The 18958-nt window shown below is 43.1% G+C and overlaps 1 protein-coding gene across 1 annotated transcript in view; it reads left to right on the plus strand.

Moving 5' to 3' along the window:
• The window catches only part of LOC128652176 (ATP-dependent DNA helicase Q4), a 394067-nt gene that overhangs the window by 48433 nt on the left and 326676 nt on the right, over positions 1-18958 (plus strand). The window contains exon 2 of the mRNA XM_053705114.1: positions 1542-1673. Within this exon, the coding sequence (XP_053561089.1) occupies positions 1542-1673 (132 nt within the window). The remainder of the gene's footprint in view (positions 1-1541; positions 1674-18958) is intronic.

Below are 18958 nucleotides of genomic sequence, written 5' to 3' on the forward strand. Positions count from 1 at the left end.
TACCTCTTCCTGAGCAAGTACACAGTGAGGTACACACACACACTGCACACAGATACCTCTTCCTGAGCAAGTACACAGTGAGGTACACACACACACTGCACACAGATACCTCTTCCTGAGCAAGTACACAGTGAGGTACACACACACACTGCACACAGATACCTCTTCCTGAGCAAGTACACAGTGAGATACACACACACTGCACACAGATACCTCTTCCTGAGCAAGTACACAGTGAGGTACACACACACACTGCACACAGATACCTCTTCCTGAGCAAGTACACAGTGAGGTACACACACACACTTCACACAGATACCTCTTCCTGAGCAAGTACACAGTGAGGTACACACACACACTGCACACAGATACCTCTTCCTGAGCAAGTACACAGTGAGGTACACACACTGCACACACACACAGATGCCTCTTCCTGAGCAAGTACACAGTGAGGTACACACACACACACAGATACCTCTTCCTGAGCAAGTACACAGTGAGGTACACACACACTGCACACAGATACCTCTTCCTGAGCAAGTAGACAGTGAGGTACACACACACACTGCACACAGATACCTCTTCCTGAGCAAGTACACAGTGAGGTACACACACACACTGCACACAGATACCTCTTCCTGAGCAAGTACACAGTGAGGTACACACACTGCACACACACACAGATGCCTCTTCCTGAGCAAGTACACAGTGAGGTACACACACACACACACACAGATACCTCTTCCTGAGCAAGTACACAGTGAGGTACACACACACACTGCACACAGATACCTCTTCCTGAGCAAGTACACAGTGAGGTACACACACTGCACACACACACAGATGCCTCTTCCTGAGCAAGTACACAGTGAGGTACACACACACACACACACAGAGATACCTCTTTCTGAGCAAGTACACAGTGAGGTACACACACACACACATATACCTCTTCCTGAGCAAGTACACAGTGAGGTACACACACACACACACTGCACACAGATACCTCTTCCTGAGCAAGTACACAGTGAGGTACACACACACACTGCACACAGATACCTCTTCCTGAGCAAGTACACAGTGAGGTACACACACTGCACACAGATACCTTTTCCTGAGCAAGTACACAGTGAGGTACACACACACTGCACACAGATACCTCTTCCTGAGCAAGTACACAGTGAGGTACACACACACTGCACACAGATACCTCTTCCTGAGCAAGTACACAGTGAGGTACACACACACTGCACACAGATACCTCTTCCTGAGCAAGTACACAGTGAGGTACACACACACTGCACACAGATACCTCTTCCTGAGCAAGTACACAGTGAGGTACACACACACTGCACACAGATACCTTTTCCTGAGCAAGTACACAGTGAGGTACACAGAAACATATACAGATCTTTGTAGAATGTGTACGCAGGTAACGTTTGCATAATGTCACACAATACAGGGGTGGTACATTTTAACATTTCTTGTGACTACACAAGTTGTACATTATTCTTAGTTGATTGTTTATATTTCTTCCTCAGGATATGAATGAGCTTCGCAGACATGTGTACGCAGATACTGTGGATTACTTTGCCGTAAAGAAATTGGTGCAGAAAGTGTTTCCCCGATGCAAGTGCAAAGACATACTCAGGAAACAGGAGGCTCTGGGAAGGGTAAGTTCTGACCATGGATATACAGACTAGAAGATGAGTACAGACTCAGTGTGGTTAACTTATACATACTAGTTCCAGTTATTATTAGCTACATAACTATTCCAGTACATGCCCATTGTGTTTGGAAATGCTTCTGCCCCAGCCATCTGGTAGCGCACCATGGATGAACTGCTGGCTGGAATTGCAGGTACACAGTATATTCTAAAGGATTGTATACCTAGCGCCTGTGTGAGTCCTATATGTTCCGGCTGTGTTGACCTCTAGCTATTAACTAAGAACTCAAAAATTAAATGGATATAGCCCGAGCGCCTCACCTTGATGTGGGCTAGGATGTGAAAATCAATATTATGTTATAAATGTATGATGTATTTATTATATAAGTTAGTAGACAATTTTAAAATTTTGACACTAAAAGATTGATAATTAAAACAGTCTAAAACAATGTGCAATTGCACATACACTGCCTTTCAAAAGTATTCACCCCCCCCCTTGACTTTTTACCTATTTTGTTACATTGCAGCCTTAAGTTCAATGTTTTATTAATCTGAATTTTATGTGATGGATCAGAACACAATAGTCTAAGTTGGTGAAGTGAAATGAGAAAAATATATACATAAAACTATTTTTTAGAAATGGAAAAAAAAAATTGGCATGTGCGTATGTATTCACCTGTGACGAGACCATTGTGCATTGGAATTTTATATGCTGGACACCCCATGGTGCGTTAAGCTGCCGCTGGGGAGAGGGGGTAACAAGCTCCTCTCCCATACATACTTCCAGCCGCTGGGGAATGGAGACTGGGCTCCCAACTCCCTGCATATTACTCTGCTGATGGGGGACAGGACCAAATGTCTCTGCCCCCTGTAACTCAGCCTGCCGCTAGGGAATGGAGACTGTGCTCCCAATTCCCTAGCGGCAGGCTGAGTTACAGGAGGCAGAGACAGTTGGTCCTGTCCCCCAGCAGCAGAGTGATATGCAGGGAATTGGGAGCACAGTCTCCATTCCCCAGCGGCTGGAAGTATGTATGGGAGAGGAGCTTGTTACCCCCTCTCCCCAGCGGTAGCTTAACGCACCATGGGGTGTCCAGCATATAAAATTCCACATTTCCATGCAGTCTCTGGGTATCCTTAAGCCCATGTACCTCCAGCCCAAATAATGTTCCATAACAGGCCCTCCAATGCATAGTGGCAAGATTGGTCTCGTCGCATCTCTCCCCTTTTCCAAACAGACTAACAGGGTATCTGACCTCCTGCCGGTCAGTGCCCTGGTTAGTCCAGCAACCCACCCATAAAACACAATTAGTAGTACAGCCCACCCACAATAAATGGTTACTACACCTGAGTACGGGGAAAACTTGTCCATGTCCAGGTGCCTCACCACAGCTGTGTGGGGGACTGGTACTCTGAATTGGTGGGTTGCGAGGTGGGCAGAGACCAGCTGTACTCTGCCCGGGTGCCAGAACTACCACGGAAGTAGCCTGGTGGGAGCCGGGTTGCTGGAGGGGGAGACCGACTGTCTCCCCTTTGGATACATAGCTGTGCTATGAAGCCCATAAAAAGCTCTGTTGCAACCAATTACCTTCAGAAGTCACATAATTAGTGAAATGATGTCCACCTGTGTGCAATCTAAGTGTCACATGATCTGTCATTACATATACTCACCTTTTTTGAAAGGCCCCAGAGGCTGCAACACCTAAGCAAGAGGCACCACTAACCAAACACTGTCATGAAGGCCAAGGAACTCTCCAAACAAGTAAGGGACAATGTTGTTGAGAAGTACAAGTCAGGGTTAGGTTATAAAAAAATATCCAAATCTTTGATGATTCCCAGGAGCACCATCAAATCTATCATAACCAAATGGAAAGAACATGGTACAACGGCAAACCTGCCAAGAGACGGCCGCCCACCAAAACTCACGGACCAGGCAAGGAGGACATTAATCAGAGAGGCAGCACAGAGACCTAGGGTAACCCTGGAGGAGCTGCAGAGTTCCACAGCAGAGACTGGAGTATCTGTACATAGGACGACAATAAGCCGTACGCTCCATAGAGTTGGGCTTTATGGCAGAGTGGCCAGAAGAAAGCCATTACTTTCAGCAAAAAATAAAATGGCACGTTTTGAGTTTGCGAAAAGGCATGTGGGAGACTCCAAAAATGTATGGAGGAAGGTGCACTGTTCTGATGAGACTAAAATTGAACTTTTCGTTTTATAGACACGATGAGTCCACGGATTTCATCCTTACTTGTGGGATATTGCCTCCTTGTCAGCAGGAGGCGGCAAAGAGCACCACAGCAGAGCTGTATAAATAGCTCCTCCCTTCCCTCCCACTCCAGTCATTCTCTGTGCCTGTGTTAGTGATAGGAAGAGGTAAAGTGAGGTGTTAGTTTAGATTCTTCAATCAAGAGTTTTTTATTTTTAAAATGGTACCAGTGAGTGCTATTTTATTATAAGGTATAGCCGTATTCCTTGTCAGCCTCTAGAGTAGAGCTACAGGTGGCTTTAAAGCAATGGGAACTGGTGGGACATAACTCTCACTGCGCCTCCCACACTGAGTGCTGCCCTTCAGATGATGGTCTTAGCAGATATTAACTAAGGCCCTGTATGTGTCCACAGAACTGCAGGAGGGAGAAGACCTCTTGACCCTGTGGGAACTGACATGCTGTCGCTCAGCATAGAGGTAAAGTGCAGTCCTTTATTTTTTCTGGGACATATGTTACCTCAGAAACGACTGTGCACTTATCCATCTGATAGTGGGGAAATGTCTCTTATAGAACGATTTGCTCAGTATTATAGGACTTCCCTCATGGTTCAGAACACTCGGCTCTCAGACAGCAGCACATCTTGTTTGCAGACACCGGGGCTTAAGAAGTTTGTGTGGGAACAAAAGGACACTTTACACATCAATTGAGATCAGTGGGGAAGTGTTTTGTACCACTATTATGGGTAATAGAGCTACCGGCAATGCGGTAGTATACTCGGCTAAACTTTTTTTCTTTTTGCTCAGTGTTATGCCTCCCGGTGTCAGATCTATAAGATCTTAATGGCGACCTGGAGCTTAAGTTAGTGACACCCACGATGGGCAGAGTTCTCTTCCCGCTGTTTTTGGGTTCTTCCTTCATCTCAGGAGAGTGCAGGAGAATGGAGTGCTGGCACGCCCACGAGGGGCGGAGCTCTATCGTGTCTGTATTATTTGCGCTCCCCCTCCATTACGAATATCCGGAGGGCAGAGTTTGTATTGCACTTCAGATTTGCTCAGTATTAGAACGCCAGCCTCCTAACACACAAAGATAACACGTAGACACCTCAGTACAATAGCTGAGGTTCAGTATGCCCTGAAAGTGTTTGCTTTCTTCTACAAGATACGACGAGTCCACAGATTTCAGCCTTACTTGTGTGATATTATCCTCCTGCTAACAGGAAGTGGCATAGAGCACCACAGCAGAGCTGTATATATAGCTCCTCCCTTCCCTCCACCCCCAGTCATTCTCTTTGCCTGTGTTATACTAGGAAGAGGTAAAGTGAGGTGTTAGTTTTAGTTTCTTCAATCAAGAAGTTTTTTATTTTAAATGGTACCGGTGAGTACTATTTTTCCTCAGGGGGATATGGAAGAAGATTTCTGCCCTGAGGTTAATGATCTTAGCAGATGTAACTAAGATCCATGTTGGTTCCCACAGAGCTTCTGAAGGTAATACAAGAGACATCTTCAGTGTGGAGAGCGGTTTCATGCTACAAGCAGCATTGAGGTATGTGCAGCCCTTTATTTCTGAGAAGACTTGGTATATCAGAACTGGCTGACATTTATTTCCCTGCAAGGGAAGGGGTAAGCAGTAGACCTGTAAAACAAAGGGTATTACTGAGAAACCTGTGTTTAATTTATTTTATTGACATATTGGGCCAAGCATTATAACAGCATTATAAAGAGACACTGGGTGAGGCAGAAATATGCTTAACGGTTTTTATTGGAAAAATGCAGGATTTGCAAATAAACAGTTTGGCCGTATTTTGAGGGTACTTAGTGGTTAAATAAATTCACATGGCTTATACTCTAAACCGCTTCACCATGCTGCTGTTCAGGCCTATACAATCATTGGACATGATGGGCGTGGCTTATTTTCGCGCCCTCAGACGCGCACTTTACTCTGGCTTAGAAGGCAGCAGGCATTAGCTCTGGTTGAGCCTAGACTGGTTTTCTGTTAACCGGATCATTGTCGAGTCATTTTGAAGTACCCTGGGGGCAGGTAGGCGCCACAGCAAAGCTGTGGCGAGGTGCAGGGGTTATATTTTTCAAATCTAACATTTGTGACTATAAATACATTTTAGAGGTTTATTTCTCCCCTTACTCTTGGGGTGCAATCATTTTTGGAGCCATTGATTAGGTGTAGTTAATTTTAAAGAGTAAATTAACGTTTTGAAGCAGTTTTGGAAAATTTGTGCGCTTTTTTACTTCTTAAAGGCGCAGTACACTTTCTCAAAAAATGGTTTAAATCAATAAATAAAGTGTTTAACGACTATTGTGGTTATTACTCTGCAGGAGATGGCTGCAGTTATGTCAACTACCCTTACAGAGGTATTATCTAAATTACCAGTGTTACAGGGTAAACGCAGTAGGTCAGGTAATAATGTGAATACTGAATCCTCTGATGCTTTATTGGCTATTTCCGATGTACCCTCACAGTGCTCTGAGTTGGGGGTCAGGGAATTGCTGTCTGAGGGAGAACTTTCAGACCCAGGGAATGTGTTACCTCAGACAGATTCGGACGTCATGTCCTTTAAATTTAAGCTTGAACACCTCCGCCTGTTACTTCGGGAGGTTTTAGCGACTCTGGATGATTGTGACCCTATTGTGATACCTCCAGAGAAATTGTGTAAGATGGACAAATATCTAGAGGTACCTACTTACACTGATGTTTTTCCGGTTCCTAAAAGAATTTCGGAAATTGTAAAAAGGAATAGGATAGATCAGGCATACCGTTCTCTCCCCCTCCTAATTTTAATAAAATGTTTCCCATATCAGACACCATTCGGGACTCTTGGCAAACGGTCCCTAAGGTGGAGGGAGCTATATCTACCCTGGCTAAGCGTACAACTATACCTATTGAGGACAGTTGTGCTTTCAAAGACCCTATGGATAAAAAGTTAGAGGGTCTTCTAAAGAAATTATTTATTCATCAGGGTTTTCTTTTACAACCTACGGCTTGCAATGTTCCAGTTACTACTGCAGCAGCTTTTTGGTTTGATGCTCTAGAAGAGTCTCTGAAGGTTGAGACTCAATTAGATGACATTTTGGATAGAATTAAGGCTCTCAGGCTAGCTAATTCTTTTATTACAGATGCCGCTTTTCAAATTGCTAAATTAGCGGCGAAAAATGCAGGATTTGCCATTTTAGAGCGTTATGGCTCAAATCTTGGTCTGCTGATGTGTCATCAAAATCTAAGCTTTTAGCTATTCCTTTAAAGGGCAAGACCCTATTCGGGCCTGAATTGAAGGAAATTATTTCTGACATTACTGGAGGTAAAGGCCATGCCCTACCTCAGGATAAGAATATCCCAGTGAGGGCCAGCACACCTGTAACCAGTGCCCGTGAAGACAGGGGTAAAACTGCCAAACCCCGCATATAATCCGAAAAGATGTAAAATGTCCACAGCACTTCTATATTCAATAAACTTTAATCAGACATAAACATATGTCTGATTAAAGTTTATTGAATATAGAAGTGCTGTGGACATTTTACATCTACCTCAGGATAAGTCGGTTAAGATGAGGGGTAAACAAAATAATTTTCGTTCCTTTCGAAAACTTTAAAGGAGGACCCTCTGCTTCCTCTTCCTCTACGAAGCAGGAAGGGAATTTTGCTCAATGAAGGGGCGGCCCCCGATCCGGGACCGGATCTAGTTGGGGGCAGACTTTCTTTCTTTGCTCAGGCTTTGGCAAGAGATGTTCAGGACCCCTGGGTACTGGAAATCATGACCCACGGGTATCAACTGGAATTCAAGGATTTTCTCTCAAGAGGGAGGTTTTATCTTTCACGATTATCTGTAGACCAGATAAAAAGAGATGCGTTCTTACGCTGTGTAAAAGACCTCTCTACCAAAAAAGAGGGAACTTTCAGACCCATTTTAGATCTCAAGTGTCTAAACAAGTTTCTCAGAGTTCTATCATTCAAGATGGAGACTATACGAACAATATTACCTATTATCCAGGTGGGTCAATAATATATAACTACCGTGGACTTGAAGGATGCATACCTTCATATTCCTATTCACAAGGATCATCGTCAGTTCCTAAGGTTTGCCTTTCTGGACAAACGTTATCAGTTCGTGGCTCTTCCTTTCGGGTTGGCCACAGCACCCAGGATCTTCACAAAGGGTTCTAGGGTTCCTTCTGGCGGTTCTCAGACCGCGGGGCATAGCAGTGGTGCCTTATCTGGACGATATTCTGATCCAGGAGTCAACTTATCAACTGACAAAATCTCACACGGACACAGTGTTGTCTTTTCTGAGAACTCATGGCTGGAAGGTGAACATAGAAAAGAGTTCACTAGTTCCACAGACAAGGGTTCCCTTCTTGGGAACTCTGATAGACTCGGTAGACATGAAAATATTTCTGACGGAGGTCAGAAAATCAAAGATTCTAAATACTTGCCAAACACTTCAGTCCATTCCTCGGCCATCAGTGGCTCAGTTTATGGAGGTCATTGGATTAATGGTAGCGGCAATGGATATCATTCCGTTTGCTCGCTTTCATCTCAGACCACTGCAGCTGTGCATGCTCGGACAGTGGAATGGGGACTATGCAAATTTATCTCCTCAGATAAATCTGGATCAAGAGACCAGAGACTCTCTTCTTTGGTTGTTGTCGCCGGATCATCTGTCCCAGGGGACTTGTTTCCGCAGACCCTCGTGGGTGATAGACACAACGGACGCCAGCCTATTGGGCTGGGGCGCAGTCTGGAATTCCCTGAAGGCTCAGGGTGTTTGGACTCAGGTGGAGTCTCTACTTCCAATCAATATTCTGGAACTAAGAGCAATATTCAATGCGCTTCAGGCGTGGCCTCAGTTGGCTTCGGCCAAATTCATCAGATTCCAGTCGGACAATATCACGACTGTGGCGTATATCAATCATCAGGGGGGAACAAGGAGTTCCTTAGCGATGATAGAAGTATCAAAGATAATCCGATGGGCGGAGACCCACTCTTGCTATCTATCAGCGATCTACATCCCCAGGAGTAGAGAACTGGGAAGCAGATTTTCTAAGTCGTCAGACTTTTCATCCGGGGGAGTGGGAACTCCACCCGGAGGTGTTTGACTCATTGACTCGCCAATGGGGAGACCGGAATTAGACCTGATGGCATCTCGTCAGAATGCCAAGCTTCCACGTTACGGATCCAGGTCGAGGGATCCTCAGGCCGAACTGATAGATGCCTTGGCAGTACCTTGGTCGTTCAGCCTAGCTTATGTGTTTCCACCGTTTCCTCTCCTTCCACGCGTGATTGCTCGGATCAAACAGGAGAGAGCTTTAGTAATCCTGATAGCGCCTGCGTGGCCACGCAGGACTTGGTATGCGGATCTAGTGGACATGTCCTCTCTGCCACCGTGGAAACTTCCTTTGAGACAGGACCTGCTCATTCAAGGTCCTTTCCTGCATCCAAATCTACATTCTCTGCAGCTGACTGCTTGGAGATTCTCTGATTCGGTCATCGATACTTTGATACAGGCTCGAAAGCCTGTCACTAGAAAAATCTATCATAAGATATGGTGTAACTATGTTTATTGGTGTGAATCCAAGGGTTACTCATGGAGTAAAGTTAGGATTCCCAGGATTCTGTCTTTTCTCCAAGAAGGATTGGAGAAAGGGTTATCAGCAAGTTCCTTAAAGGGACAGATTTCTGCTTTGTCAATTTTGCTTCACAAACGTTTGGCAGATGTGCCGGATGTTCAGTCTTTTTGTCAGACTCTGTCCAGAATTAAGCCTGTATTTAGACCAATTACTCCTCCCTGGAGTTTGAATTTAGTTCTTCAAGGGGTTCCGTTTGAACCTATGCATTCCATAGATATTAAATTGTTATCTTGGAAAGTTCTGTTTTTAGTTGCTATTTCTTCTGCTCGAAGAGTTTCTGAGCTTTCAGCGTTACAATGTGATTCGCCTTATCTTATATTTCATTCTGATAAGGTGGTTTTACGTACCAAACCTGGATTTCTTCCTAAGGTTGTTTCAAATAAGAATATTAATCAGGAAATTGATGTTCCTTCCTTGTGTCCTAATCCTTCTTCTAAGAAGGAGCGTCTGTTACATAACCTGGACGTGGTCCGTGCCTTGAAGTTTTACTTACAGGCGACTCAGGATTTCAGTCAATCATCTTCATTATTCGTTGTTTATTCTGGGAAGCGTAGGGGTCAGAAAGCTACGGCTACCTCTCTTTCTTTTTGGCTGAGAAGTATAATCCGCATGGCATATGGGACTGCTGGACAGCAGCCTCCTGAAAGAATTACGGCTCATTCTACTAGGGCTATGGCTTCCACATGGGCTTTTAAAAACGATGCTTCTGTTGAACAGATTTGTAAGGCTGCGACTTGGTCGTCCCTTCATACTTTTTCCAAATTTTACAAATTTGATACTTTTGCTTCTTCTGAGGCTGTTTTTGGGAGAAAAGTTCTTCAAGCAGTGGTGCCTTCCGTTTAGGTCTCTGTCTTGTTCCTCCCTTTCATCCGTGTCCTGTAGCTTTGGTATTGTATCCCACAAGTAAGGATGAAATCCGTGGGCTCGTCTTATTTTGTAGAAGAAAAGGAAATTTATGCTTACCTGATAAATTGATTTATTCTACGATACGACAAGTCCACGGCCCTCCCTGTCATTTTAAGACAGATTATATATTATTTTTTACAACTTCAGTCACCTCTGCACCTTTTAGCTTTTCCTTTCTCTTCCTAAAACCTTTGGTCGAATGACTGGGGGTGGAGGGAAGGGAGGAGCTATATATACAGCTCTGCTGTGGTGCTCTTTGCCACTGCCCGTTAGCAGGAGGATAATATCCCACAAGTAAGGATGAAATCCGTGGACTCGTCGTATCGTAGAAGAAATCAATTTATTAGGTAAACATAAATTTCCTTTTCTAGTTATGTCAACACATATACGCATAATAAGTGGTCAGTTTGCATTTTCAGAGTAATGCACACGAATAAAGAATTATGTTGCTTTTTAAAATTTAAAGGGACAGTTTTTATCATAATTATTTCAGTTGTTTTTGTTTGGTCCATCCTTGGTGTCTTAGGATGTTACAAGCACGCACTAAAGATAATGTTCCTTTAACATTTAAAGAAACAGTAACAATTTTTATGTGTCACTTTTTCCTACATATTCTCCTTCTGAAGATTGCTCTTAGGGGTCTCTTGACACCAGTCTATCCGTGCCACTATTTCTCCTATAGTGTCCCAAGTTTTTTTTATGGCCCCATGCAGTGCTCTGCGGTTCCTGGCAAATTTCATATGGAATTGTTGCACATAACATCGCTTATTTCATGAACTTAACAATGTATATAAACAGCAATGGTAACATTCTAATTGGATTGTTTTTTTGCGCAACAGAAATAAGAAGCTTCTTTTAAAATTTAAAAAGCACAGTAACGCTTCTTTTTATTTGTTATTTTATTAAGATTATTTCTGTTATTTTGTTCAGTTCATCCTTTGTGTCTTAGGATGGAACAGAAGCACACGAGTTAGTTTCTGTGTCAATTATGTCAATTTTTATTATAAATACTCCATCTCAATGGTGTTTAGGAGTCCGTTGACACTGGTCGATACATGCCACAATTTTTTCATGTAGGGTTCCAAATAAAAAAAAGATATTTTCTGGCCCACATGCTGTGCTCTGCGGTTCCTTGCAATTTTCATATGGAATTGTTGCACAGGCAGAGTTGCTTTAATGTACATAGTAATGTCTATTAATGACAAGGTTATCATGCTAATTGGAATATTCTGACACAGACATAAGAAGTTCCTTTTAAGAAGTTTAAAGCGTCAGTAACGCTTTTTTGTGGCGATTTTTATTCAAAGATTACACTCCTGTTTTTCCTCAAACTTATAGTGTTCACGGATTTTTAGGGCACACATGCAGGGTTCTGTGCTCCCTTTTATATGTTTGTTCCACGTGGAACCTAACCTTACTAGAGGAATTATTTTCAACTTTCGCACTATCCTGGTGTAACCTATCCTAGTGCGTCCAGAGAGTTATAAGGAGTGGTGTAGACCGCATTCCCTATACTTACAGAGGGGTCTCCCATAACCGACTTAGCTAAGGAGGTTGGGCAGACGTTTCCTAGGGCGAAAGGAGTAGTTCCAGTTTAGCTAAGAGAACAACTTTTTCCTTAGTGGTTTTCAAAGGTTGTATGGACAAAAATTAGAAAAGGGGATGTACAACAGGGCTGACAAGGGCATCCAACTGTGTACTCTAATACCATCATTAGTGCGGCAGCATTTTGGTTGATGTGTTGTCTGATTCTATTAAGTCAGAAGCTCCCCTGGATAAGATCCAGGATGAGATATTAGGCATATTTCTTTGTTTCAAGAGCGTAGTTTTCAGATTTCTTTTACAAGATACGATGAGTCCACGGATTTCATCCTTATGGGATATCGCCTCCTGGTCAGCAGGAGGAGGCAAAGAGCACCACAGCAGAGCTGTATATATATCTCCTCCCTTCCCTCCCACCCCAGTCATTCTCTTTGCCTGTGTTAGTGATAGGAAGAGGTAAAGTGAGGTGTTAGTTTAGATTCTTCAATCAAGAGTTTTTTATTTTAAAATGGTACCAGTGAATACTATTTTATCACAGGGTGTAGCCGTATTCCTTGTCTCCCTCTTGTTAGCAGAGCTACAGGTGGCTTTAAAGCAATGGGAACTGGTGGGATTAAATTCTCACTGCGCCTCCCATATTGTGTGCTGCCCTTCAGAATATGGTTTTAGCAAATATTAACTAAGGCGTTGTATGTCTCCACAGAACTGCAGGAGGGAGAAGACCTGTTGATCCTGTGGGACTGATCATGCTGTCGCTCAGCATAGAGGTATGTGCAGCTCTTTTATTTTTCTGGGACAGTACTAACTCAGAAATGGCTGTGTATATACTACTTATTTCATAGTGGGGTAATGTACCTTTATTGTAAGGACTCCCCTATTTACTATGTACCACTCAGCCTTCACATAGTAGGTTATGGCATTGTAGTGGGTGAGAGACACGACTAGGAGCTATATTGTGAAGAGAACTCCTACTGAGACATGTTGCTGTTACATATATGTAACACTGTGCCCGATAATTAGAAGAATTTTTAGCAGCACATTTTTATGCAGGCACTGGGGCTAAGGAGAGTGGCTTTAGAGACATTGTAACCGGGCAGGATATCATGTGGGATGTGCCCGATAACAGTGTGAAATACAGCCTTCGGTTTAGTGTTTCTTTATTGTTGTGGTAAAGGATAAACATACACTTTTGATGCCTTGTTCCGGTGTTCCGGTTTTTTTACTAACTTAGAGGGTTCCATGCGATCTCCCAGTAACTTTGTTTATTTATAATAATGGCGACCGGGAGAGTTCGTATTGTTCCGCCCACGAGGGGCGGGGTTTTGTTTTGGCGCCTTTCTTCAGCCGTCCATGAATGTCTATGCATTCTTAGACGGGAGTGTCACGCCCACGATGGGCGGGGCTTGGGGCCGACTGAGGCCGCACTTGCTCTTTGGTTTGTAGCAATAGAGCAGTTTCTGAGGCTGATTCGGCTCGATGAGCTCTCTGTGTGATGAAGACGAAGATACTTTGTTTTGTTCTAAGTGGGTCCGGATAGCGCTGCATATGTGCTCCGGATCAGTTTACAACCTATGTTTTTTTCTAATAAATAAGATTACACGATTTAGATATGTTTGTGTAAAATTTCAGTCTAAGATCTTTCTCTACACAAGGATGTACTATGATGGATACGTGTTGCATGCTTACTTTATAACCTGATACACTTAGCAATTTTGTAAACCAACGATGTACTGCGGGCTGAAGTATACATTGCTATTTAAAATTTAAAGAGACAGTAACATTTTAATTCATTTTATTTGCTATCATTTCTCTGTTTCTTGTTTCAGCCATCCTTTGGGATGTAGATTGGACATGTACGCAGTAAATGAGTTGATTTTAACATTTAAAGAGACGGTAACAGAATTATCTGTTAGTCTTTCTTAAAGGGTTTTTTTTTTTTTTTTACTGTTTACTTGTTTGTTAATACATCCTTTATGTCTTAGGAATGGTATAAGTTTGTGCAACATATGATTTACTTCTTAATTTTTAAAAAGACAGTAACGTTTGTGTTTTTTAAAAAAAAAAGAAGGAAAAAAAGAATTTGTTTCTTTTCTGACCTCCTACTACTATGGGAGTCTGTTGACTGTGGTCAACCTATACCACAAATTTCTCCTCTAGTGTTCCACAATACTTATGGCCCACATACAGTGTCCTGCGCTTCCTCTAACATTTCATACATCATAGTTTTTTCCTATGTAAAAGTGAACGTTTCTAAAGGAATTAATTTCAATCAGCTTGCTTGATTTAAAAATTGCTATCCCAGATAATTCTTCCCTGTTGACGAAGAGGAAGATACTTCGGGATTTTCTGATAATGAATTCTCAGACTCAGATAGAATTTACATTCTTTTGTTCCTGAGGTTATTTTTCCTTTGTCTTAGCTTGTCTACCTCCATTTGTTACTTAGGAGGTTTTAGCTATCCTGGACGACTCTGTTACTATGGGTGTTACCTAGGGCGTCCGGTGAGTTATTGGGATGGAGAACTGCATTCCTTTTCATCTAAAGGATGTTTTCCCATGGTCTTCCTAGCCAAAGGTTCTACGATACCTTCAGAGTATAGTAAGAACGTAAAAAGGTTCATACACAAAGGCTTGTAATGGCGACCAACTGTGTGACGGCGTATGGTCCGATGTGTTTTCTGTTACTTCTAATTCAGAATCTTCCCTGGATAAGGAACCAGGCTAGGATAAAAGCCTTTTGGGTTGGCTAATTCTTTTCCCATATTGTCTAGCGCTAGGATTCCTGCTTTTCACCCAGGCGGCCCGGGTTCGGCTCCTGGTATGGGAAACAAAGCTCATTTGTCATTTTAGGAGCCTGTTTCTATAGGGGTTGACCCTAAGTCTTCGCTTTTTAGCGATTCCTGGCAAGGGAAAGACTTTGTTGGGCTCTGGCTTGACGGAAGTAATTCTTTTTGGGTTAACAGAATTTACGCATTTCTTCATCATACAAATAAGTGATCTGCTGTTTAATCAGGCAGGACATGCCCCTGATCCGGGACCGGATCTTGTGGAGGGCGATATTCTGTCCTTGCTCAGACTTGCGTTAAGATGTTTGGGATCCCTGGGAAATGGATAATAGGGTCCTAGGGACACAGGTTGGAATTCAAGGAATTTTTTTCTCCCAGAGGTTTGTTTTGTCAGGATTATTTGCAGTGCAGTTAATAGGAGAACCGGTCTTGCATTGTGTTAGAGGTCTCTCCTCCCTGAGTGTCTGTTCCCATTCCAGTACTGGAACAGGGCAATAAAAGAGGAGGGACTCTTCAGATCTGTATTAGGCCTTAAGAGTCTGAAAAGGTTTCTCATAGTTCCTCGCAAGATGGAGACTATTTGTGCCATTCTTTGATCCAGTGGGTCAATTTCTGTCGACAGTGGATTTAAAGGATGTATATTTTCATGTCCTTTCCACAGATATCATCACAAGTTCCTGAGGTTTGCCTCTCTGGAGGTGGCGCCTTATCTGGACATGATACTGATCCAGGCGTCGTCCTTTAACCTGGCAGGTTCCTTACCTTCCTTGTGCTTTCCTTCCTACGGACCCATGGGTGGAAGGTGAACATGGAATAGAGTTAGTTAGTTCCTCAGACAAGAGTACTCTTTCTGGGAACCCTAATCGACTCTGCTTCAATTAGGTTTTTTCTGAAGGAGGTCAGAAAACTATAACTTTTGTATACATGTCGAACTGTTCAGTCCAATCCTCGTCCGACCGTGACTCAGTGCATGGAGGTAATCGGATTGATAGTGGCCACATTGGCCATCGTTCCGTTTGCTCGTTTTTGTCTCAGGCCTCCGCAGCTAAGCACGTTTCAGGCAGTGGAATGGAGATTATACAGATTGGTTTACTCATATTTATCTAGATCAAGAGACAAAAGACTCTCTTCTGTGATGGTTGTCGCTGGATCATCTATCCCAGGGGACATGCTTCCGCAGACCCTTATGGGTGATAGTGACAACGGATGCCAGCCTGATAGGATGGGGAGCAGTCTGGAACTCCCTGAGGGCTCAGGGTGTATGGACTTGAACAGAGTCTCTACTTCCCCTCAATTTCCTAGAGTTGAGAGCAATATTCAATGCGCTTCAGGCTTGGCCTCAGTTGGCTTCGGCCAAGTTAATCAGATTCCAGTCAGACAACATTACGACTGTAGCTTACATCATTCCTCAGGAAGGAACAAGGAGTTCCTTAGCGATGACTGAAGTAGCCAAGTTGATTCAGTGGGCGGCGTCTCTTGTTATCTGTCTGCGATCCACTTCCCAGGTGTGGAAAACTGGGAAGCGGATTTTCTGAGCTGACAGACATTTCATCCAGGAGAATGGGAACTTCATCCGGAGGTATTTGCCAATCTGATTCTCAGATGGGGCAGGTTGGGGTTGGATTTTATGGTGTCTCGTCAGAATGCTAAGCTTCAGAGATACGGGTCCAGGTCCTGGGATTCCCGGGCCGAGCTGATCGGTGCCTTGGCAGTACCTGGGTCTTTCAACCTAGCTTATGTGTTTTCGCCATTTGCTCTCCTTCCCCGGATGATTGCTCGAGTCAAACAGGAGAGGGCTTCGGTGATCCTCATCACTCCTGCGTGGCCTCGCAGGACTTGGTATGCCTGGTGGACATGTCATTTCAGCCACCGTGGAAGCTTCCATTGAGAGAAGACTTTCTCATTCAGGGACCTTTCCATCATTCAAATCTAGTTTCTCTGCAGCTAACTGCTTGGAGATTGAACGCTTACTTTTCTTTCATGTAATTAGCAAGAGTCCATGAGCTAGTGACGTATGGGATATACATTCCTACCAGGAGGGGCAAAGTTTCCCAAACCTTAAAATGCCTATAAATACACCCCTCACCACACCCACAATTCAGTTTTACAAACTTTGCCTCCGATGGAGGTGGTGAAGTAAGTTTGTGCTAGATTCTTTGGTAGCCTTATGCATGGAAATGTTGGGTCTTAGGACTGCCGCATCAGATGCGATCTCCTTTGCTCGTTTTCACATGCGACCTCTTCAGCTCTGTATGCTGAACCAATGGTGCAGGGATTACTCAAAGATATCTCAATTAATATCTTTAAACCGATTTTACGACACTCTCTGACATGGTGGACAGATCACCATCGTTTAGTTCAGGGGGCTTCTTTGTTCTTCCGACCTGGACTATAATCTCAACAGATGCAAGTCTTACAGGTTGGGGAGCTGTGTGGGGGTATCTGACGGCACAAGGGGTTTGGGAATCTCAGGAGGTGAGATTTCCGATCAATATTTTGGAACTCCGTGCAATTTTCAGAGCTCTTCAGTCTTGGCCTCTTCTGAAGAGAGAGTTGTTCATTTGTTTTCAGATAGACAATGTCACAACTGTGGCATACATCAATCATCAAGGAGGGACTCACAGTCCTCTGGCTATGAAAGAAGTATCTCGAATTTTTGGTTTGGGCGGAATCCAGCTCCTGTCTAATCTCTGCGGTTCATATCCCAGGTATGGACAATTGGAAAGCGGATTATCTCAGTCGCCAAACGTTGCATCCGGGCGAATGGTCTCTTCACCCAGAGGTATTTCTTCAGATTGTTCAAATGTGGGAACTTCCAGAAATAGATCTGATGGCTTCTCATCTAAACAAGAAACTTCCTAGGTATCTGTCCAGATCCCGGGATCCTCAGGCGGAGGCAGTGGATGCATTATCACTTCCTTGGAAGTATCATCCTGCCTATATCTTTCCGCCTCTAGTTCTTCTTCCAAGAGTAATCTCCAAGATTCTGAAGGAATGCTCGTTTGTTCTGCTGGTAGCTCCGGCATGGCCTCACAGGTTTTGGTATGCGGATCTTGTCCGGATGGCCTCTTGCCAACCGTGGACTCTTCCGTTAAGACCAGACCTTTTGTCTCAAGGTCCTTTTTTCCATCAGGATCTGAAATCCTTATATTTAAAGGTATGGAGATTAAACGCTTGATTCTTGGTCAAAGAGGTTTCTCTGACTCTGTGATTAATACTATGTTACAGGCTCGTAAATCTGTTTCCAGAGAGATATATTATAGAGTCTGGAAGACTTATATTTCTTGGTGTCTTTCTCATCATTTTTCTTGGCATTCTTTTAGAATACCGAGAATATTACAGTTTCTTCAGGATGGTTTAGATAAGGGTTTGTCCGCAAGTTCCTTGAAAGGTCAAATCTCTGCTCTTTCTGTTCTTTTTCACAGAAAGATTGCTATTCTTCCTGATATTCATTGTTTTGTACAAGCTTTGGTTCGTATAAAGCCTGTCATTAAGTCAATTTCTCCTCCTTGGAGTTTGAATTTGGTTCTGGGGGCTCTTCAAGCTCCTCCATTTGAACCTATGCATTCATTGGATATTAAATTACTTTCTTGGAAAGTTTTGTTCCTTTTGGCCATCTCTTCTGCCAGAAGAGTTTCTGAATTATCTGCTCTTTCTTGTGAGTCTCCTTTTCTGATTTTTCATCAGGACAGGAGAAGTGGACCGAGCGCTACACCCAGGGCCTTAAGCTTACTAACTATATAGCCTCCTAGTAGGCTAACAATACAAAAGTTAAAATGGGGAGAGAGTAAGCGCTAAAAAGCTTAAAAGGCTAGTAAAAGGTACATTTTAATACATATAAAAATTTACAAATGGCAATCAGACGCATGGATCCATGTCTGACTTAACAAAAAAATATATATATATATAATAAACAAATCTAAAAATATCTAAAAATATCCAATGGAGTATAGCATGTGACGCTGACTTAGTGAGCCAGTGATGAGGAGTTAGGACATGTACATTCAATAATATAAACAACCTAAGTGAGTGATTGAGTGCACACAATAGCTTTCAACAAAGAAAAATAGCATTCACAAAAAATAGTGTTCACAAAAATTGGCGTACATAAAAAATGTTCAAATGTTCAACCGGTTATATGTAAGTGAATCCAGTAGTGTTTCCTCCAAAGTGACGTGTAGAAATATAACGTGAAGTCAATAATAGTAGAATGTAAA

Source organism: Bombina bombina, chromosome 3 (genome assembly GCF_027579735.1).
Source record: "Bombina bombina isolate aBomBom1 chromosome 3, aBomBom1.pri, whole genome shotgun sequence".
In the NCBI taxonomy this organism is placed as follows: domain Eukaryota; kingdom Metazoa; phylum Chordata; class Amphibia; order Anura; family Bombinatoridae; genus Bombina; species Bombina bombina.